Source organism: Chiloscyllium plagiosum, unplaced genomic scaffold (genome assembly GCF_037043375.1).
Source record: "Chiloscyllium plagiosum isolate Xiang-an unplaced genomic scaffold, Cpla_swu_hap1 HiC_scaffold_7, whole genome shotgun sequence".
NCBI lineage: Eukaryota > Metazoa > Chordata > Chondrichthyes > Orectolobiformes > Hemiscylliidae > Chiloscyllium > Chiloscyllium plagiosum.
In genome coordinates, this window is record NW_028270145.1 from 59,653,651 (window position 1) to 59,678,447 (window position 24,797).

At 41.5% G+C, this 24,797-nt stretch overlaps 1 protein-coding gene across 2 annotated transcripts in view; it reads left to right on the forward strand.

The window, feature by feature from the left end:
- arl6ip6 (ARF like GTPase 6 interacting protein 6) overlaps window positions 1-16,650 on the forward strand; it is a 140,403-nt gene extending 123,753 nt beyond the window's left edge. For both annotated transcript variants that reach the window (XM_043693771.2, XM_043693773.2), the window contains one exon: window positions 16,311-16,650. In XM_043693771.2, the coding sequence (XP_043549706.1) occupies window position 16,311 (1 nt within the window). In that variant the 3' untranslated portion in view covers window positions 16,312-16,650. The remainder of the gene's footprint in view (window positions 1-16,310) is intronic.
- Window positions 16,651-24,797: the final 8,147 nt, after the last annotated feature.

Genomic DNA, 24,797 nt, shown 5'->3' on the forward strand with positions numbered 1-24,797 from the left:
ACCCCCCAATTGTCTAATCATTCTAAAATGCAAATCATTCTTCATTTAAGACAAAGGAGAATAAATGAGATACATGAAAAGTGAGTAGGTAAAGAACCACCACAATGTTGTGCTTGGCAGAGTTTGACTTAGAAATCCAAATACTAAAACTTGAATGTCTTTTTTGCTTCTTAATATGCAACCAACCCAGATTATGCAAAGTTATGGTGCTACATTGCAAAGAATTCAGAATGCATTGGGAACGAACACTCCAACAGTAATGATTATGCTGTGATGTTGAGTAACAACAGTTGACAGCAAGACAACTAAATTGTCAAACAAGTGCAACAGAGAACAATGTGTCCCCCTCCAGATAGGTACACAATCACCAAATGAGGACAAGTTGTCAAATCTCCAAAGTGTTCGATTGGGCTTTGAAATATGAGACTTGTAAAATCTGTTTTACCTATTTGTCTAATTATCAAATTGATAACACATGCCTATGCAAAACCATATGTATCTGGTTGTGATAAGTTTTTATTTTTGAAAAAATGGAGATTGTTGTGTTTTGTCTCATAGTGATAGATTAGGGAAGGGGGAGGTGCAACAAGATTGGGATGTCCTTTTATACCAGTCACTGAAGGTAAGCATGCAGGTGCAGCAGGCAGTGAAGAAGGCAAATGGAATGTTGGCCTTCATTGCCAGATCATTTGAGTCAGTAACAGGGATGCCTTGCTGCAGTTGTACAGGGCCTTGGTGAGATCACACCAGTTTTGTGTGCAGTTTTGCTCTTTTTATCTGAGGAATGATGTTCTGCTACAGATGGAACTGCAACAAATGTTTATTAATTCCTGGCATGGCAGTACTGATGTCTGACAAGAGACTTGACCAGTTAGGACCATATTCACTGGATTGGAGAAGGGGGCCCTCATGGAAACATTAAAATTCCATCAGGACTAGACAGAGTAATTACAAGAATGATGTTCTCAATGATCAGGTAGTCCAGAATCAGAAGTCATAGCTAAGGATATGAGGAAGGCCATTTAGAACTAATAGCCTACTATTAGCCCCAACACTGACACGCCTGAGGAATGTTAGTGAAGGATAATAGATAGTTGCAATACATGTCTGTTGGATTTGTCATTACCACTGTACCAATGCACCAGTTTCTCACATTTCAGGAGTTACGTAAGCATTGCCACTTCAGGTAGAGCACCTTGTTAGAGCCAGACTTACACCTATACACATATTGTACATATTAAGATTTTTTAAAAATACAAGGAATAGTATTCCCCTCGTAAATGTGAACTACAAATCTTCTGTCAACAGATGACACACTACCTCAATGATATCTGACTGTGGAGAAAGATTGTGAATTACTGATGGTCAGGAGATATAAAATTAGGACTTGCTTATGCATAGTATTAAATTATTATCAATTATTGTTGAATTAGTAATTCATATCAGAAACTAAGTTGAAATTGCTGACAGTTAATGTCAATGGCAGAAATCCCTCACAATAGTTGGAGCAGGCAGAGACATAGCAGAATAGAACTTTCACCCAATATGTTTACTCACTGATGGACCTGCTCCAATAATTAAGTGGGTTCCTGTGTCTGTAACAGGATGTCAGTCGTGCTGAGGCAGATGAATGCTACAGTAGCCCTTTGCCATACCAACAAAGGCAGCCTCAGGCAGTTGGGCTGCTGACAAAGTGGTTTTAATGCATTTAGAATTTATGACACTGGCAGAGGGCCTCTTTGGGCATTTAAACAATCTTCCTGAGATTGATTACCACTTTCCAGCATAGATTCAGGGCCACTATGAGTAATGTCCTAAATTATGCACCCTCACTTGAACCGCATCCAATTACGAAATTCTCTCCACTGAATTTATGCAACTTTTGTCCGCTGATTTGACTTTATCACTTCGGCCTAGATTCAAAATATACTTTCTGCTTTTGTGCATCTTTGTATGTGGGCAATAAAGAGATATATGGTGCATTTCAAGTTCGGTTGTGTATGCTTACGCTACATGTGCACTGTAATATTTTGATCTCCTTTCATGCTGTTGAGATGGCTTTTTTTTTGTGTTGTTCAGCTGCTCCCAGCAGAGATGATTTTGGTTTCCATTAGACCAAAAATGACATCAATGTTTAAATCAGTTGCTCCGAAGAGGCTGCTGTTTAGTTTCTCTTTTGACCTAATTTGGTGCCACTTCTTAGTGAACTAAGTGCTAGATTAAGTTACTTGGTTCTCTGTCAGACCCACACTGAAGATTGGAGGAGGCACAGCAAAGTTAAAGGAACTTTATTTCAACCTACAACAATAAGAACAAAAATGAATAAATAAGCCGTGCAGGAGTTACAGCAGTCAGGAAAGATGGGTAAATAAAAAGAGATAATGAAGAAAAACAAAGTTGCAACATTTTATCTTTATTTCATGTTTCTAACAATTGTTTGTTTTCAGATTACAAGATTGATATTATAGTAATGAAACCAATTTCTGATGCTTGTGTAGAAATATTATTGTGACATTATGATTTGTTACAATGCCAAAAAAGTGAGCTCGTATCATTAAAAAAAAGATCAGCATAAGATATCATGAATCTCTGACAATCTTACAATGAATGAATATTTCCTTCTCCTGTGCAAATTTATCATTAGAATAAACTGAATCTTGACCAAAGTGGTAAACATAACTAGAAACCATATTAATCACACAACTGTGGCAAAACACATTCTTTGAACATTTATGGCATATGATGAGAAACATGCTTTGGAGATCCAAAGAAAATGCAGCAAGGCAAGAAAATGTGTTGAATATTTTTTTTACTGATGAATGACAGATTTTAAACTGATGGTTCTATACACAGAACAGCCAGCTACATTGTGTCTTCCCTCAGAACAAGCTGGAACTTTTAAGTGTAGCAACTGTAGAGTTCATATTCACTCCCTTAAGTGAATTATTCAAGAAGTATTTAAAGTACAATTTTAAACTGTTTACATTCCTTACGATTGATTTATTTTGTTCATTACAGGACAGCGCACAGGCTGCATTGTGTTACAAGTCAGCACCATACTGAACGTTCAGTTAACATTAGCCCAGACATACGTTGTGCAATTCAAATAACTCAAATTTGTGTTTTATAATGTGTAAAAACATAAGAAATAGGAGCAAGAGTCAACCATTCAGTCATAGAGTCATAGAGATGTACAGCATGGAAACAGGTCCTTCGGTCCAACCCGTCCACGCCGACCAGATATCCCAACCTAATCTAGTCCCACCTGCAACACCCGGCCCATATTCTTCCAGATCCTCCCTATTCATATACCCATCCAGATACCTTTTAAATGTTGCAATTGTACTAACTTCCACCACTTCCTCTGGCAGTTCATTCCATACACCTACCACCCTCTGAGCGAAAAAGTTGCCTTTTAGGTCTCTTTTAAACCTTTCCCCTCTCACCCTGAACCTATGCTCTCTAATTCTAGACTCCCCCACTCCAGGGCAAAGACTTTGTCTATTAATTCTATCCACGCCCCTCATGCTTTTATAAACCTCTATAAGGTCACTCCTCAGCCTCCGACGCTCCAGGGAAAACCGCCCTAGCCTATTCAACCTCTCCCTTTAGCTCAAATCCTCCAACCCTGGCAACATCCTTGTAAATCTTTTCTGAGTCATAGAGTAACTCAGCACAGAAGCAGATCCTTCGGTCCAACCAGTTCATGCCCAACATAATCCCAAACTAAACTAGTCCCACCTGCCTGCTCATGACCCCTATCACTCCAAACCTTTCCTGTTCATGTACTTACCTAAGTGTTTTTTTTTAAACATTCTAACTGTTCCCACATCCACCATTTCCTCAGGAGGTTCATTTCACACGTTCACCATCCTCTGTGTAAAATATTTGCCCTTCATGTATTTTTAAATCTCTCTCCACTCACTTTAAAAATGTACCCCCAGACTTGAAATCCCTCATCTAGGAAAAGACCATTAATACTATCTATACCCCTTATAACTTTATAAACCTCTATAAAGTCACCTCTTTTAACCTCTTATGTTCCAGTGAAGAAAGTCCCAGTCTATCCAGTATGTTTTTTATAATTCAAACCTTTCTTAACCATCAACATCCTTTTTAGCTTAAACCTTCGAGTCTTTGCCATTCCACAAAATCATAGCTGATCTGCCCTAGGCCTCACGCCTCTTTGTGCCAGCTCAGTATAACCATCAAATCCACAATATTTCAAAATATAGCTACCTCCTCTTTATATACTTTCAGTGATCTGCCTCCACAATTCTCAAGGCAGAGAATTCCAGACATTCATTACCTTTTGAGAGCAAATATTCCTTTGCATCTCAGTTTTAAATTAGTGTCCCCATATTCTGTAACTGTGTCTCCAGGTCTAAGTTCTGCCACTGGTGGAAACATCTCAACATCTATCCTGACAAGGTAAAAACAAGGACTGCAGATGCTGGAAACCAGAGTCTAGATTAGAGTGGTGCTGGAAAAGCACAGCAGGTCAGGCAGCATCCGAGGAGCAGGAAGCCTGTTCAGAATCTTTTATGTTTCAGTAAGATAACCCTTTGCTTTTCCAAACTCTAGTGTATAAAGGCCTAACCTGTTTAGTCATTCTTGATAAGTTAACTCATCTCAGGAATCAGCCCAATGATTTTTTCTGAACTACCTCCAATGCCAGTATGTTCTTTTATTTAAAAGGGAACCAAAACTATATTCAATACTCCAGGTAGGGCCCCAGCAAAACCCTATACAGATGTAACAAGACTTCCCTATTTTTAAACTCCAGCTGTCGAGCAGTAAAGGTCAGAATTCCATTTACCATTTTAATTACTCACTGTACCTGCATGCTAGCATTTTGTGTTTTATGCACAAGAATACCCAAATCCTCTCTATTGAACTATTCTGGAGTCTCTCTCCATTTAAATAATAGTCAGTCTTTTGATTATTTTTATCAACCTGCATGATCTCTCACTTCCCGACATTAAACTCTATCTGTCAAGTTTTTGCCCATTCATTATGTCTTTTTTACATTGAATAGCTTTTCTCTTCTGGAACCTAATGGAAATTGTCTTCCATCATTAAATATATGGTTGGACTATGAGATGAGTCACTGTGATGCATCAGGGGAGGAGGTATTTACTGGATACTTTGTTCCAGGAGGCAGTCATACACCTTGAGATGGCTAATTTGAATTTGGTCTGCTATCAGGAACAGGGTTGTATGACTTACTGGATGGGTCACTGTCCTGGTGATCATTCAATAGAATTGAGGTTATAACTTGGTGGTAATGAGAGCAGGGACTGCAGATAGGATGAGCAAACTGACATGGTACCATAGTGCAGAGAGTTATTTATGTGAAGGGAATTGAGAGGAATGCAGTTATAGCAGAGTACAATATAATTAAGGGAAAAATATGGTTACCTGCAGACAAGAGTGTCAGTCTGAAGGCTGTGTTCCCTCTCCATTGGGAAGGTTAAATACATCTTCTCAGTGTTGGAGAGGAACTTGTACAGGGAAGTCAAAGATCCACTGTCTTGGTTCACATGAATATCAGTTATGTAGGACTAAGAAAGAGGTTCTGCTAATGGAGTGTAAAATACAAAGCAAGGTCACAAACATAATAGCTACTCGAGGTTTAAGCAAGTTGGCATAGAGAAAAAATAGTTGGAAAATTGAAAGAATGACTCAAAGATTGGTGTGGGAGAAGTGGGTTTAAATTCACAGGGTACTTCCACCAGAACTGGGAAAAGAGGGAGCTGTACCATTGGGATGGCCTTTAGCTGAACTGTGCTGCAAGCAGGGTAACAACAATGAATCATTGACATATAACTCTACTGGTTAAAATTGCGAACTCCTTATAATGCTTGTACTATGCAAATATTCAGGCAGACATAAAACAAAGGAGGGAAATAATTGAGAAAGTAATTTATGGTCTCAGTCCACAGAGTTTGCTGAGATGACTCTTGTAGCTTGCCAAGACTTTACCCCAAACACTTTCACGTACAAACTTTCTGAGTTACAGCAGCTGGTGCGGGAAAATAAATTGACTTTCTTCAAGCTTTGGGTTTTTGTTAAGTGCAGAGGCAAAGACATCCAAAGTCTTATGGCTGTCTTGATCTCTTTGGGGACATCCAAATGCTTATGGTTATCTTGTTCACAGCCAACTTCAAAGCCAATCACATAGTTGTTGGCAGGCAGAAAGCCTTTGGTATTGACAACTGATCATCACTTCATAGGTCAATACTACTTGTAGGCAGCCAAGTTTCTTTTTTGTGCATACTCCCTTGTGCCAGTTTATCTGCAACTAAACTATCCTCACTGGTTGAGCAAACAATGGTGCAATAAGGACTGGTAGTCTGCTTTTTAAAGTATATCAATCCATTCCACATCCTTGGTATTAAAACAGTCTTCTTCATATTTCACTCCACAGTAAAAAGAAAGATATGGTTTTTACATGCCTCCATTTCCATAATTAGAAAACCATTTCAAAACTGAATTTTAACATAAAATTGTGACACATGATCAACAACACACGAGATTTATATCATGCATCATTCGTATCCATGCCCTTATCCAAACTCTCAAACTCTTAGTATTTCTTAAACCTTCAACTTAAACCAACATTTTACATATGGGATAGTGCATCTACAATTACATTACTCTTTCTAGCAATGTGAAAAATATTTACATTAGTTGGTTGATAAAGAAGACTCCATTTGAGCAGTCTTGCATTTCATCATTTAAGCTATTCAGTGAAGGCCAGTGGATTATGACCACTGTAAATTAGTGTTTCCTTGTTATCATGTCAGACATGGACTTCAAAATGTTAGAGAATCATAATAATTCAAAAGTTTCTTTTTCTACAGTAGAGTAGAAAAATATCACCTTTCTTGTTTCTTGAAAAAATTTGTTAAAGGTACAGCCTATTATGCTGACATTTGGAAAGAACCTGGAGTCATTTATTGTTTAGTTTAAGGAAAGAAAGCTCTGTAAGACTCTTCACTTCACCAGTCCCTGGCAACACTTTTTCTTATCCTCAATATGTTCTAGGTAGGTTACTCTTGCTTTTGCAGATTCATTTTACTAAGCTAGCCAACTTTAATTGCTTGAACAAGTCTCACATGCTCCTCCCGAGTGCTACTCTATAATACTTAATCTAAATAAAATATGTAGTTACAAGCCTCACTAACAATGTGATTGATAAGTCTCAGGAATGGAGCCGACTTATTCTTTAACTCAAATGGCAATGTTGGTAATAACCCAATTGGCAAAACAAAAGTGATTATTTCTTTACCTCTTGATGTTAATGGCACTTGATTGTACCTTATCAATATAGAGCGGAACAAGACACTGAAAACCTTATTAATAAAATGTTCTAACTGTGAAAATGGGTATGAATCTACCTTTGTGACTGTACTTATCCTTCCATACTGCAATGGCCTCAAACATTTTTAAACACCTGATCATATTTTGAATTTAAATATAATTCAATCTCTACCCTAAAGAAAATATGGAATAGACAGTTTATTTTTAGTGCTATATTAATCTGATTTGATTTGATTCAATTTTTGTTTATAGTACAGCACAGAACAGGCCCTTTGGCCCATGATGTTGTGCCGAGCATTAATCCTACTGTAAAATAAAATAACTTAACCTACGTACCCCTCAATTTATTGCTATCCATGTGCATGTCCAGCAGTCGCTTAAATGTCCCTAATGACTCTGCTTCCACCACCACCACGGGCAACGCATTCCATGCATTCACAACTCTCTGCGTAAAGAACATACCTCTGACATCCCCTCTGTACCTTTTTCCTAATATATTAAAATTATGACCCCTCGTGCCAGTCAATCCTGCCCTGGGGAAAAAAATCTCTGGTTATGGACTCTATACATTCCTCCTATTATCTTGTATACCTCGATCAGGTCACCTCTCTTCCTCCTTCTCTCCAGAGAGAAAAGTCCGAGCTTAGTCAACCTCTCTTCATAAGGCAACCCCTCCAGTCCAGGCAGCATCCTGGTAAACCTTCTTTGCACCCTTTCCAAAGCCTCTGTATCTTTCCTATAGAAGGGCGACCAGAACTGGACACAATATTCCAAATGTGGCCTCACCAGGGATTTGTAGAGCTGTAGCAAAACCTCATGGCTCTTAAACTCAATCCCCCTGTTAATGAAAGCCAAAACACCATATGCTTTCTTAACAACCCTATGCACTTGGGTGGCAACTTTGAGGGATCTATGTACTTGCACACCCAGATCCCTCTGTTCCTCCACACTGCCAAGAATGCTGTCTTTAATCCTATATTTAGCATTCGAGTTCGACCTTCCAAAAATGCATCACTTCGCATTTATCCAGGTTGAACTCCAAGTTCCATTTCTCAGCCCAGCTCTGCATCCTGTCTATGTCGCGCTGCAGCAGCCCCCTATACTATCGACCACACCTCTCACCTTTGTGCCATCTGCAAATTTACTAACCCACCCCTCAACCTCCTCATCCAAGTCATTTATAAAAACTACAAAGAGCAGAGGCCAAAGAACAGAGCCCTGCAGGACCCACTCAACACTGACCTCCGGGCAGAATACTTTCCATCTACAACCACTCTCTGCCTTCTGTCAGCCAGTCAATTCTGAATCCAGATAGCCAAATCTCCCTGTATCCCATACTTCCTGACTTTATGAATGAGCCTTATCAAATTCCTTGCTGAAGTCCACATACACCACATCCACTGCTCAACCTTCATCGACCTGTCTTGTCACTTCCTCAAAGAACTCAATAAGATGTGTGAGGCACGACCTGCCCCTCACAAAGCCATGCTGACTACCTTTAATCACGCTATAAATCTTATCTCTCAGAATTCTTTCCAAGACTTTGCTGACCACAGACGTAAGACTGACTGACCTGTAATTGCCAGGGATTTCCCTATTACCCTTCTTGAAAAGAGGAACAACATTCACCTCCTTCCAACCCTCCGGTATGACTCCTATGGAGAGTGAGGAGGCAAAGATCTTCGCCAGCAGCTTAGCAACCTCTTTTCTCGCTTCTGGTCTGGCCCTGGGGACTTATCAATCACAATGTTTGCCAAAATTTCCAGCACATCAACTTTATCAATCTTGATCTGGTGAAGCCTATTTCCCAGCTTCTCAGAGTTCTCATTCACAATAATGTCCCTTTCCTTAGTGAAAACCAAAGCAAAACACTCATTTAGGGCTTCCCCTATCTGCTCAGACCCCACACACAAGTTCCCTACGCTCCCCCTGACCGGCTCTACCTTCTCCCTGATCATTCTCTTATTCCTCACATATGAGTAAAATGCCTTTGGGTTCTCCTTAATCCTTCTTGCCAAGCCTTTTTTGTACCTCCTCCTGGCTCTCCTCAGTCCATTTCTGAGCTCCTTTCCAGCAAGCCTGTTATCCTCTAGAGCTGTGCTAGATACTTGTTTCCTCCACCTTATGTAAGCTGCCTTCTTCCTTTTGATGAGAAGTTCCTCTGTTCTTGTTATCCAAGGTTCCTTAATCTTACCCCTTCTTACCTGTCTCAGAGGAACAAATTCATGCATCACTCAAAACAACTGCTCCTTAAACAGTCTCCACATGTCTGCTGTGCCCTTTCTGTGAAACAATTGCTCCCAGTCTGTACTTCCTAACTCCTGTCTGATAGCATCATAATTTCCTTTTCCCCAATTAAACATCTTCCCTTGGTAATTGCTCTTTTCCCTCTCCAAGGCTATGGTAAATGTGAGGCAGTTGTGGTCGCTGTCACCAAAGTGTCCTCCCACTGCGAGATCTGACACCTGTTCTGGCTCATTGCTGAACACCAAATCCTCTCCCCTCATCGGTCTGTCTACATACTGAGTAAGGAAATCCTCATGAAAATACCTGACAAAAACAGCTCCAGCCAAACCATCTGCACTAAGGAGGTTCCAATCGATATTGGGAAAGTTGAAATCACCCATAACAACATCCCTGTTACATTTGCATTTTTCCAAAATCTGCCCGCCTATGAGTTCTTCAATCTCTCTACTGCTATTAGGGGGTCGTAGAAAACCCCCAATGAGGTGGCTGTTCCCTTGCTGTTCCTAACTTCCACCCATACTGACTCAGTAGTCAAACCTTCCTCAACAACCTTCATTTCTGTAGCTGTGATGTACTCTTGGATTAGCAATGCTACACCCCCTCCTCTTTTTCCACCCTCCCTGTTCTTTTTAAATGTTCTAGACCCTGGAACATCAAGGAGCTATTCCTGCCTCTGTGAAACTCACGTCTCCGTTATGGCCACAACATCATAGCCCCAAGTACTGATCCATGATCTAAGTTTGTCACTCTTATTTCGGACACTCGTTGTGTTAAAGCAGACACACTTTAATCGATCTCTTTGTTTCATCGCATGAGAAACCTTCCCGACAGATTCACGACATCCTGTCACTGCCCCATCTGCAACTGCCCCACCTCAGACATGTGGCTCTGATTCCCACCCCCCTGCCAAACTAGTTTAAACCCTCCTAAATCGCACGTGCAAATCTCCCACCCAGGACATTTTTGCCCCTCCAGTTTAGGTGCAACCCATCCTTCATGTACAGGTCCCACCTTCCCCAGAAGGCACCCCAATGGTCTAGGTATCTGAAGCCCTCCCTCCTGCACCACCCTCACAGCCACATGTTAAACTGCACTGGCTGACTGTTCCTCACCTCACTATCTCGTGGCACCGGTAGCAACCCGAGGTCACTACTCTACTCGTCCTGCTCTTCAGCTTTCAAGTTCGCTCTCTGTAGTCATTTTTCAGATCCTCAGTCCCTTTCCTGGCTGTATCATTGGTGCCAATATGTACCACGATTTCTGGCTGCTCCCCCTCCCCCTTCAGAATCCTGCAAACCCGATCGACGACATCCCGGTCCCTGGCACCAGGGAGGCAACATACCTTCCGGGAGTCCCGTTCCTGACCACAAAATCTCCTGTCAATCCATCTAATGATTGAGACCTCTACCACCAGCGCTTTTCTATTCTCCTCCCTTCCCTTCTGAGCCACATGCCAGGCTCAGTCCCAGAGACAACTATGGCTTTCCCCTGGTAGGCTGTCCCCACCAGCAGTATCCATTGTTGAGGGGCATGGCCACAGGGGATCCCTGCTCTAACTGTCGGTTCACTTTCCTCCCCCCTGACTGTAACCCAGCTGTCCTTATTCTGTGTCTGCGGAGTGACCACCTCCCTGTACATCCTCTCAATTTCTCCCTCAGCCTCCTGGATGATTGGTAGTTCATCCAGCTCCAGCTCCAGTTCCATAACTCGGTTTTCAAGGAGCTGGAGTTGGGTGCACTTCCCACAGATGTGGTCGGCAGAGACATGTGAAGTGTCACTCACCTGCCACATTCTGCAGGAGGAACATGCAACTGCCCTAACATCCATATCCCGCTACTCTGAAAGCCCGCACAGGACTAAACAAAGGAAGAGAAGAAGAAAACAAAATGAGAAAATCTGAAAACTTACCGAGTTTACAGACCCTTAGTAAGGTTAGAAGAGATGGGTGGGAGGGAGGCCCTACCTTGTCGGGTCTCAGATTTAGATCTCACCCACATAAAAACTTCCCGGCAACCCTCGTTTCTCTCCGCCCTCTCTCCTCGCCGCTCTGTTAAAAAAAAAAATGTTTTTTACTCACCTTCCCAGCAGTCCTTCACTCCTCCCTTGCACCTCACGGCAAATGAGATTTATTGCAGTCACATGTGCCTACTTACAGTGAAAATCTTTGTTTGTGAGCAGTGTAGGCAAATCAAAGTAAGCAAGGACATATATATCATAGGGTGCTTAGACAGAATGAGGCATACGGGTTACACTGCACAGGAGATACATCATTAACAAGATCAACATTATTTGAAGTTAGAGAGTCCATTCACCTGTGGTGCATGTTCAAGCTTCTGTAGCTTCTGCCTGATAGAAGAGGTTATAGGAGAGCATTACCAGGGTAGGAGGGGTCTTTGATGATGTTGGCAGCCTTTCTGTGGCAACGAGAAGTATAAATGGAGTCCATGGATGGAAGGTTGGCTTCCGTGATGGTCTGGGCTGTGCATGCAACTTTCTGTTGTTTCTTATGGTGTTGAGCAGAGCTGTTGTCATACCAGGCCAAATGCATCTGGATTGAATGCTTTCCATGATGCATCTGTCAAAGTTGGTCACAGTCGTTATGGACATGCTGAATTTCCTAAGATGCCTGAGGAAGAAGAGGCATGGTTGTGCCTTCTTGACCGTCGCATCTACTTGGGAAGTCCTGGACAAATTGTTGGTTATCATCACTCCGAGGAACTTGAAGCTCTCAACCCTCTTAATCTCTGCTCTGTTGATGTAGATGGGGATGTGATTTCCTCCTTTCTTTTTGAAGTCAATGATCAGTTCATTTGTTTTGCTGATGTTGAAAGAGAAGTTGTTATCATTGCACCATGACACCAAGCCCTCTATCTGACACTTTGTTGTTTGATATCCATCCTATCATGGTGGTGTATCAGCAAACTTGTAGATAGCATTCATTCAGAATTTGGCTACACAGTCGTGGGTGTACAGGGAATACAGTAGAGGGCTGAGAATGCATTCTTGGGGAGCTCCAGTGTTGAGTGTTATTGTGGACGAGGTGCAGTTACCTATCTTCACTGATTGTGGTCTGTGGGTCAAAAAGCTGAGGAACCAGTTGCAGAGGGCAGAGCTGAGACCTAGGTCTCTGAGTTTTGAGATCAGTCTGGAGGGATAATGGTGTTGAAGGTGGAGGTGTAGTCAAAGAGCAGGAGTCTGATGTAGATGTCTTTTTTGTCTAGATGTTCCAGTAATGAGCGCAGGCCTAGGGATATGGCATTTGCTGTGGACCTGTTACATCAATAGGCAAATTGTAGGGGATCGAGGCTAGTTGGGAAACTAGCGTTGATGTGGGCCATGACCATCCTCTCTAAGCACTTCATGATTATTGGAGGTCAGAGCCAGCTGGTCCACCCAGGATCTAAGTGCATGGCTGGGGACTCCATCTGAGGCAGTCACTTTCCCTGGGTTGACTCCTGGGAAGACCAATGTGACGTCTGCAGCCGTAACAGAGATAACAGGGATAACAGGGATGTTAGGGTCTGTCGGGGCAGGTGGCACTGTGCTGCTGGCATTCTGTTTGAACCGAGCATAGAGAGCATTGAGTGCATCAGGGCGGGACGTGTCTTTGTCTGCTATCTTGCTGTGCTTCATTTTGTATCCTTTTATGTTGTTTAGGCCTTGCCACAGGGTGACAGCTGTCTGTACGGATGGTTTGGGCCTTGTGGCATCTCTGATGGCTTTGCGGAGGTCATATCTGGATTTTCTCTATCTAATCTAAAATCAAATATCCTTAGTTCTTCACTTTGTCTTCTTCTCACCAGTTTGTGACGGCCCATTAACTGCCAGTGCCTTGACGTCTGGGTTTTGTAGTTTTGTGTCTGCTAGGCATATTCAGTCCATCAAATGGCTATCTATGAGGCAGGTGCAATGCTTCGACTTTAGGAGACTGTTGTGTGACAGAGGATATGGAATCAAAGCTTTCACTTTAAAAGCATGGGATGATTGAAAGGGGTATTTTTCTCTTTTTAATGAGTTTCCAGAAATCCGTTCATCTGTTTGTTTGAGATACCCATGGTCTAAGTGTGTAAAGAGTCAAAATGTATAGCGAAGGAAAAGCACAGCAAGTCAGACAGCATCCGAGGAACAGGAGAGTTGACATTTCAGGCATCAACTTGAATGTGACATATTCCTGATGAAGGGCTTATGCCCAAAACATCGATTCTCCTGCTCCTCGGATGCTGCCTGATCTGCTGTGCTTTTCCAGCGCCACACTTTTCAACCCTGACGCTCCAGATCTGCAGTCCTCACTTTCTTCTATGTGTGTAAGGTCTGGTAAGAGTGCCTTAAGCATCAACCATGATGATGATGATGTGATATAAACTCGGTGGGACAATAGCTTGGAATCTTAACCACATGATCCAGGGGTGTTGCATTTTTAGTAATTATCTTGATATCAACTCCACTGTTCTCAAATGAAACAGCTGATGGAATTGAGTAGCCTAACCCAGCAATGTCTACTTGAAGGAATGGATTTGAGACAAATGTGTCAATTTGCTCCATCACATCTAAATTTTAAATTCCTTAGGTGTGCACAGAGATTTTCTAGATGGAGCTATTTTTCTTTGTCTTTGATTTTTTGCAGCTTTATTTTTCCAGACTCCAAAACATTGCAGCATTTTATTTTTTAATTCTGAGGACCACCGGCCAAGTTTCAATTTAAGTACATTTGCAGCACGAAGCCAATCTGCTCGGTCTCTGTCCATTCCCTGTGGTTAGCAGTTCAGCTCATTTGCAATTTTGACATTATGTCTTCCAGTTCACTGCACACTTCATCCCTTGATAAAGAAAAATTATGATTTCAGGCATCAGATTTAAAAATCATTGCATGATCTTCCCTCCGCTTAACTACTTCATAGCAGAATGCAAGATTAATTCACTGAAGGCAGCACTGGGTTTACAATCTTTACAAAACTTTCATTCCATGAGAAAAGTCCACAACTTTGCCCACTAATGCTTGTTGTTGGATTACACAGTGATAATTAACAAAAAGTGGGAAAATAAAGATCATTTCTGCCAAATGCGACAAAACCCACATTTACAGCAAGTATGACTGATGAATGATCATTTGTGATAGAAACCAGTTTCATGACTGCAACAGTTTTTCAAGGACATATGTTTTGAATTAGTTGTAGATATCCTCACCCCTTGTTCTCTCTTTAAGGGCTAAGATGCTGAGAATACTCTCTTTAGTTGTTATGTTCTTAAAAACCATACTCACAAATACAATCACACTGCAGTGTTGGTTATATTGATAGATTCACTGAAGTACCTGCTGTCCTTTATATCCTGCTATAGTTGCTGAAAGACAGCTTCAGAAAATGATTTCACTTAACTTGGTACTGTGAAAGTACCAAGTGACATGCTCTAGATTGTCATTATTATTTCTTTTTTATTCTTGAAGTCTTTGAATAAAGAGTCAATAGTCACAGAGTCATAGAGATGTACAGCATGGAAACAGACCCTTCGGTCCAACCCGTCCATGCCGACCAGATATCCCAACCCAAACTAGTCCCACCTGCCAGCACCCGGCCCATATCCCTCCAAACCCTTCCTATTCATATACCCATCCAAATGCCTCTTAAATGTTGCAATTGTACCAGCCTCCACCACATCCTCTGGCAGCTCATTTCATACACTTACCACCCTCTGTGTGAAAAAGTTGCCCCTTAGGTCTCTTTTATATCTTTCCCCTCTCACCATAAACCTATGCCCTCTAGTTCTGGACTCCCCAACCCCAGGGATAAGACTTTGCCTATTTATCCTATCCATGCCACTCATAATTTTGTAAATCTCTATAAGATCACCCCTCAGCCTCCAACGCTCCAGGGAAAACAGCCCCAGCCTGTTCAGCCTCTCCCTGTAGCTCAGATCCTCCAACCCTGGCAACATCCTTGTAAATCTTTTCTGAACCCTTTCAAGTTTCACAACATCCTTCCGATAGCAAGAAGACCAGAATTGCATGCAATTTTCCAACAATGGCGTAACCAATGTCCTGTACAGCCGCAACATGACCTCCCAACCCCTGTACTCAATACTCTGACCAATAAAGGAAAGTATACCAAACGCCTTCTTGACTATCCTATCTACCTGCGACTCCACTTTCAAGAAGCTATGAAGCTGCACTCCAAGGTCCCTTTGTTCAGCAACACTCTCTAGGACCTTACCATTAAGTGTATAAGTCCTGCTAAGATTTGCTTTCCCAAAATGCAGCACCTCGCATTTATCTGAATTAAACTCCATCTGCCACTGCTCAGCCCATTGGCCCATCTGGTCCAGATCCTGTTGTAATCTGAGGTAACCCTCTTCGCTGTCCACTACACCTCCAATTTTGGTGTCATCTGCAAACTTACTAACAGTATCACATTCATTGTTTATCTAACTACTTTGCCATTTGAGAATGATTTCTTGTGTTTTGCCAAAAGATGGCAAATGCAAACTGATTCTTCAATGCAGACCTTACCTTTTGTTACTGGTTCAAAAAAAAATTGAGTGTTGATTTTTCCTAACAGGATTCAACATGTCAGCTTTTTTTGTCCGAAACAAACTGTTCAAGGGAAAATTTTCATTGAATTTACTGAGTATTATTGTGTGGCATTTCAAATTTTCCTTTTTACTTATCAATATACTTTTATGATAAATAAGGCAAATTCTCTTCTCTTTTAGTTATTAATAGAAATTCATTTCCCATTCTGTAGAGGAGAAGCAATGGCCTAAAGATATTATCACCGGACCGTTGATCCGAAGATCAGGTAAGGTTCTGGGGACCCAGATTTGAATCTCACCACAGCAGTCGGTGGAATTTGAATTCAACAAAGAGTCTGGAATTAAGAGTCTAATGATGACCATGAATCCATTGTCAATTGTCAGGAAAATCCCATCTGGTTTTTAATGTCCTTTAAGGGAAGAACTGCATACATGTGACTCCAAATCACAGCAATGTTGACTGCTTCCTGGCAACAAGAGATGGACAATTAATGCTGGCCTAGCCAGCAATGGCCTCATCCTGTGAGTGAATAATCAAATAAAAAAGGTACAATTGAAGTTGTACAACGTTTATTTATTTTTAGATGGTCCAGGTTCATCATTCATTGTTTTTGCATTAATTTGTAGCTTATGATGTCACTCTGCCACTGATCATGCTGCAGGTTGGCTCCTAGATCCGTGCCTCTGGAACATTCACAGTGTCACTGGCTGCTTTCAAATGTGGAGACATTGGAGATCACTTCTGTGGTCCCGATTTATTTCTGGGGAACCTGATTGGCTTGCGTTGTTTGGATATTGAATATGGAATGCAACTGTTTTCCCTGTAAATTTTCCTCATTCTGCACAAACCTATTAGATAAGGAGGTGAAGGAAAACAAGGGGAGCCGAAGGGCCTGTTTCCACACTGTAAGTAATCTAATCAAAAAAAAAATCTGCAAACCTACAGAGAATGGGCAGAGGAATGGGAGTAGCTAAGCTGCTCTTGCAGAAAATCTGTATGGACATGATGAGCAGAATAACCACCTATATTTCTAGTACTGTAATATACTGGCTTCACACATCGGTTTATAATATATTTCTTATCATCTGTTTGCAACGCTATCACAAAACTTATGTTACCCTGGAATGATAGTCCATATGGACCAAACTGAAACATGATGCAATAAGCTGACAAAGCGAAGGGCTTTTGCCCGAAACGTCGATTTCGAAGCTCCTTGGATGCTGCCTGAACTGCTGTGCTCTTCCAGCACCACTAATCCAAAGCATGTTAAAGACATGCACTTTTCTCCAGCCGTGTGATTTCCAAAAGCAGAGGGCATGCAGCAGCATGACAATCAACATCCACCCAGTGAGGGAATGCAGGGAGACAGTGAAATCAACTGTCAGTGTCTCTGCGATCGACTAATCCAGTGCAATCCATATGTTGGAGACCATGGTTCTAGTTGATAGACCTGTGGGCTTGAAAAGTATTGTTGAAGGACCCTTGGTGAGTTTCTGCAATGCAACTTGGAGATGGTACACACTGCTGCTATTGTGCATCACCAGTGAATTGAGTAAATATTAAAGGTGGTGATCGGGTGTCATTCATTTGGGCTGCTTTGTCCTGGATGGATTTGAGCTTCCACATGAGAGTTTTTGGAACGGCAACCATCTCGGCAAGTGGTGGGTATTCCACTACACTCTTGACTGTGCCTTCTCGATGGGGAGAAAGATTATGAGTTACTTGCTACTGAATTCCCAGACTTTGACCACCTCTTGTAGCTACACTATTTATATGGCTAGTTCAGTTGAGTTTCTGGTCAATGGTAAACCTCAATTATGTCGTCAAGCTGGAATCAATGTCCAGAATGAAAATATTGCCATGCAGTCTCATATTTGTCTCTCTGATAAGTAGGCATTGATTATGACCTGACCATGTTCTAGGCATTTTATCCGGAAGCAGTTTCCATTGGTTTTTGCTTTCCCTATGCCCTCCTTACCAATTATGTCTTTCCAGAGGTGTGTATCCTTCCCCAGTATGGTACTGAAATCAGTAAGAAGAATCAACTTGTCTATTTTTTGTACAAAGGACAAAGACTGATCAAGGCCAGTTTAGAAGTCCTCTTTGATCTTATCCATTGCTTCTAGGGTTGGGGAGTATGCATTGATAACAGTAGAGTACCATCGGTTAGGATGAGCCAAAGGGTTATGAGGTATTCAATTATCCCAGAGCTGGATTTGCTGACACTAACAACTAGTTTTTTTTCAATGGTGAAGCCAGCTCCATGAAATCAGCATTTTTCTTCCTGTCTACACTTCTGGAAGTAGGTGCATCTGGCACCTTGTCTCCAAGCTGACCTTCTCTTGACCACGGAGTCACAAACAGTGCAACAATGTCAATGTCATAATGTTGGTACTCTTAGACAATAAAAGCAGTATGACAATCAGATGGCCACTATAGGGATTGTCCATGAAGGTTAAAGGTCTCATTGTTCATTATGAGGGAGTTGGAAGTTGCCTCTTTGTGGGATCTTTAAATGTGCATACCTGCTGCATAGTGATTCCTGCCTGGCCCTGGCAGAGCAGGCTTTTTGTCCAATAGCAGCAATAGCAAAGACAATTAGAGAACAAGCTCTGCTGCATCATATTGATGAGGATTCACACACACCCATGTTGATACCCCTAATGTCCCCACACCCATCCTATGCCCCTTACACTGTGATGGTTACCTAGTATTATAAGATACCATAGAAGAAAAATCAGCTAGGCCAGAACAAAAAAACTGACAAGAGTCCTTCAAGGTTCACACTACTCTGGTGGCTCTGCCATGTGACAGCCTTTCCACCTGGAGCATGCTGACCGGCTACTGGATATGGGTATGGACCTGCACTCCATAATTCTAGCCATTGGTGCTCAGCTTCAATGTGGCAGCAAGAGGGGACTGAGGATCCTTGACCTCACTCCAGGCTGGTGTCCCTTCCTCTCAGAGTGGTTCCAGGCTCCCACAGGGAGGAGCAGTGACTCTCAGGCACCCAAGAAACTTCTCAGGAAATTCCAGAGGTTCTCTGCGGCTTTGTCTCTCTTCCATGCACCTCTTCCTTTCCAAAGCCTGCATATTAATAACTGAAGGTAAAATTGATAAAGGCAAAATGCCAAGGCCTAGCTTTCTTACATCATTCAACATTTACACCCACTTCATAGCTAAGACGATGAAATCAATGCTGAGTCCAGACATCTTAGTCAAGTAAGAATTTTCTGATGTCTAAGCTTTTCAAGGGACCACAGTGACATTCAAGGCTATGTTCAATGGGCAGTTCACATGTCCAATGTAACTCATAGCGCAATGGAATGGATTGAAAAAGTGCATAAACCATGGCCTTACTAAACTAATAAGAGAAGCAGGTGACATTGAATTACCTGGTTGGAGTGAATTTGGAAATTATTCTGAGATATTAGATAAGAGTCAACCATCTTTGTCATAAAGTATGGCCATGTACAGTACAGAAAAAAACATCCTCACAGGTAGGACTCATAAGGCAAAAACAAGACCAATCGCTTTGAAGAAGGACGTGTATGGTGAAAATATGAGAGTAGGTTCTCTTACAGCTGGGAAGTAATATTGAAAATCTTTTTAGTTCATTAATTCCTATATTCATAAGCGTGCAGATCAATTTACCGAAATGCTGCATTTCTGCAGGCCAATACTACTTCAACAGAAGTGTTTCTGAAACTGTCCAAAGAATCAGTCGATGTGGAAGGAAACTGATGGAAGCAAAATAAATGTGTCTATGGCACTTTCGCAATCTGTTTTGCTGAAGACATTCTACAGTATCAAAAGGCAAACTTTCAGATAAATTTATGATGTGTAATGATGCTTTCTTATGGGAATGGTCCTGTGGAATATGAGAAATATATTAGTAATAGGATTAGAATAGAATTTGAAATCGAAAGATTAGGTTATGGGGGTTTAAAATATATTACTTTAGATATTTGGTAGAAAAAACTTGGAATAACTTTAAATCATGCTAATCTTCCTGATAAGTATTTCAAGGCAGCTGTTTTAATAATTTTTCAGGTGAAAATAAAAATGACCTTTAGCTTGGGCAAAGGGAAGGGGCTGTCAAAAATATTTTGGATCTTGAAATACTGGCTGTTATGAAGGCATTGATTATGGGATTCTATGTATCAAATATTTTCAGTGAGATTCTGTCCAAGAATCTTGGTGATGATTGTGTGGAGTTTGCACATTCTCCCTGCGTCTGCGTGGGTTTCCTCCAGGTGCTCTGGTTTCCTCCCACAATCCAAAGATGTGCAGGTCAGGTGAATTGGCCATGCTAAATTGCCCATAGTGTTAGGTAATGGGTAAATATAGGGGTATGGGTGGGTTGCGCTTCGGCGGGTCGGTGTGGACTTGTTGGGCCGAAGGGCCTGTTTCCACACTGTAATGTAATCTAATCTAATCATTACATACCCAACGAATGTTACATAGAGTCATAGTGCCAAACAGGACGGAAACAGACCTTTTGGTCCAATTTGTCCATGCCGACCAGGTTTCCCCAACTGAACGAGTTCCATTTGTCTGAATATGGCCCATATCTCTCTAAACCTTTTCTATCCATGTACCTGTCCAGATGTCTTTTAAATGTTGTAACTGTATCTGCCCCTTCCTCTGGCAGTTCTTTCCACACACCACCCTCTGTGTGAAAAAGCTGCCCCTCAGGTCACTTTTAGATCTTTCCCTCTCCTCTTAAACATATGCCCTCTAGCTTTGGATGCCCTACCCTGGGGAAAAGACCCTGGCTATACACTTTACCTACGCTTCTCATGACTTTATAAACCTCTATAAGCTCATCCCTCAGAATCCTGCACTCTAGGCAAAAAGAGTTCCAGCCTGTTCAGCTCTCTTTCTAACTGAAATCCTCAGGTCCCAGAAACATCCTTGTAAATCTTATTTGTACCTTCTCCAGTTTAATAACATCCTTTCTCTAGCAGGGTGACCAAATTGTAAGGACCTGAGGGGCAACGTTTTCACACAGAGGGTGATGTATATATGGAACGAACTGCCAGAAGAAGTGGTTGGGGCAGTACATAGAACATAGAACATAGAAGAATACAGCGCAGTACAGGCCCTTTGGCCCTCGATGTTGCGCCGATCCAAGCCCACCTAACCTATACTAACCCACTATCCTCCATATACCTATCCAATGCCCGCTTAAATGCCCATAAAGAGGGAGAGTCCACCACTGCTGCTGGCAGGGCATTCCATGAACTTACGACTCGCTGAGTGAAGAACCTACCCCTAACTTCAGTCCTATATCTACCCCCCCTTAATTTAAAGCTATGCCCCCTTGTAATACCCGACTCCATACGCGGGAAAAGGTTCACACTGTACAGTTACAACATTTGAAAGATATTTGGACAGATACATGGATAGGAAATATTTAGAGAGATATGGGTCAAATGCAGGCAAATGAAGCTTGTTCAGAATGGGAAACCAGGTTGGCATGGATGAGTTGGGCCAAAGAGCCTATTTCTGTGCTGTATACCTTTATGACTCTATGACTCTAAGAAAGTGCAAAGTGGGACCTGTTAGGATAGCAGTGGGATCACTGACAAAAGTTGTGAGACAGTCAAGATTTGGGGGAGGAAGCAGAAACATTTGTAATGGTGGAGACAAGAACATAATGGTGGAAGCTCAAGATATAAGTTGGATATGCAGAACAGCATTAGAGGACATGGTAGATTACGTGAGGGTGTTTATTGGCAATGACTATCACCATGATTTGCAGAGTGGGACAGGCACAACAGGCCACATTAATGATTATCGTTGGGGTTCAGAGGACAGGGAGAACAGTTGGAGGTGATATTTGATGTGCTGATAATGTGGTCAATGTAATGAGATTGACCTCCAGTTGGAGTAGCTGAAAGCTGGGTGCAGAAGACCATTGTAGACTGTAAAACAGTCTTTTGTTATCATTCCAGGATTTGGTTGCCATTGTGGGACTGAACTGCAAATATATTTATTTCATTTGTGTTCGCTTTTGGTGGCTGTAAATAAAAGCTCAACTCTGGAATTGGCTGATTTCTTGCAATGTTTACCTTCTGGACAATGATGAGGTACAATCTACAGTGGACATGAGGGACAGAGTTTAGTGACTTAGAGACAGTGTTTAGATAGGATGTCGCTCAGGACTGTTATGCGGTATGGCATGGTGGCTAAATAGCAATGAGGACATGAGAATGGGGGTGTATGTGCAAGGGTATGTCAACCAGGCTAGCTTGCTGCCATGAGCAGTGTACCTTTGCAGTGGCAGTGCTATGATGTTACCAGTGAGAGGCAATGCCAGATTGCCAACAGGAATCCAGTCCAAGAGAATTGCAGCATTTTAAAGATAATATGGGTGCAAGAGATGCTGGCCTTTCAGCAGATGTCAGTGGAGTGATGAGTTGTTGTGGGATCTGTGTGTGGTAAGACGGGATGGAATTGAACATGAAGAATGGGAGTGGGGTAGGTAGTTAATAAGATGTGTTTTTTAAGATGAGTAGGAAATCAATTGGATCTCATTGTAAAATCCTCTTGAAAACCTGGACACAATACACAATTGTTCAAGTGTAAGATTTTGCCCTTTTTTTGTTTTTTTTAATTACTGCATTATAAAGCAACAGTATTTGACACATTTGTGTTCGAAGAAGTGTGCCTGTCTGAATAAATGGTTGTAGAACTCTTGTATCTTTGATAGCCAAGGGTCATACATTTCCTTGGGAATATCTGATTTCTTTTGACAGCACATATGCACTGAAAGGAGAAAACATGGAAAGGTTGATAGGCATGTTAATCTGTCAAGAATGAATTCCAGAACTCAGCAAGACACTCAGACAATTTGAAAAAAAAACATCGCCAGAAGGGACATATATTTTATGCAAATTATTGCAATTTTATGATTAGATCCCTAAGAACATCTGGACAACTTTATTAAAAATGAACTTTCATTTTCCTAATAGGTGTGACTTGGATAATACATTTTAAAATATATATTATACAGTCAATTTAATTTGCAACATTCTGCATGCAATCTTGTGAAATATTCTATTTGCTCACTATCAGGAGCAAAAGTAAAGTTCAAGTTTACAATTTCAGGATATTTGTTCACATTTCTCCCATTTCTATGTAATGTGTCATACATAATGTTTCAGCAAAAGATTAATCTCAGGTGATAAGAAAGGTGATAAGAAACTAATGCCTCTGAGGCCCGGACAAAAAAGTAGACTAACCACAGTCCTATTAGACCATAAGGCTACTGTCTCATTAAAGAGAAACTACTGGTTTTGGTTTATTCTGAGGGTCATCATGCCTCAGGCAAGGGGAGAAATTAAGAAAGGGAATTTTTCATGGTATCCTCAACCCATGCTGTTTGCCATTACTCTGCATGCAAACCAGCTATCCAGCCAACTCAGCCAACTGACTCCCACCTCAACTAATGCTCTGGAGACCAATTCTACCAAGGCAGCTAAGAGCATTTAAATTCAGTTAATGAAAAAATCTGGAATAAAATGCTAGTTTCAATAATAATTAGTAAACTATTGGATTGTTGCAAACTTTGGTTACTTTGTGAAGCAGTGAGACAAATGGAACTTGCCTAACCATATCCCAGGGAGAGACAGAGAGAGTGACAAAGAGAGTCAGCAACTCCTCTGACTGTATTTCTTTAATTCTTTTGTCGGCTGGGAGCACTGCTAGCTAGGCTAGTATTTGTTAGCCATCTCCAACTACACTTGACAAGATGGTAGTGAACTACATTCTTAACAGCAACGGTCTATTTGTTGTTGATACACCTGCAGTGCACTTAGAAAGTGAATTCCATGATTTTGACCCAGCAACACTGAAGGATATTCCAAATTAGGATGGCATGTGACTAGGGGAAGGAGGATTTTCCAGGTGGGAGCATTCCTATGCATCTGCTGTCCTCATCCGTTTGGTTTAGAAGGTTTGGTGGGTAGCCACAGTGCATCATGTGGATGGGGTATCCACTGCTGCTATTATATGTCTGTGGTGCAGGAAACCAATATTGAATGAGGCAGGTGGAGCAGTGATTAAGTTCACTTCTGTTCTAGGATGGTTTTGAGTTTCTTGAATCCTAATGGAGCTGAAATTATTCAGGCCAGTGGAGGTTATTCAACCATACTGCTGACTTGAGGCTTGTAGGTAGTGGATCAACTTTGATGAGTGAGAAGGTGAATAACTCAGCTTCTGAACTGCTTTTGTAGCCAAAGTATTTAAAACGCTTGTACAGTTAAATTTCTGATCAATGATAACCAACAGTGTGTTGATACTTGGAGAGTCAACAATGACAATACTATTGAATATCAAAAGGAGAAGGCAAGAATTGTTTCTTACCTGAGATGGTTTTGTCTGCACTTGTGTGTTCAGGATATTACTTCTACTTATCTGATTATTGTCCAGATTTTCCTGCATGCAGTCAATCATGTATGTCATGAATATCATTGAACATTGTGCTATCATCAGTAGGCATCAAATTTCTGACCTAGTTATGAAGGGGAGGTCATTGATGAAGCACCTGAAGATCTCTGATATATGGATGCTACCCAAAGGAGCCTTGCAATGATGTCCTGTGACTGAGATGATCGGCCTGTGACAACAATTGCCTTCTTTTGAATTAGGTATGATTCTACTAGTCAAAAGATTTCCCTGATTTACATTT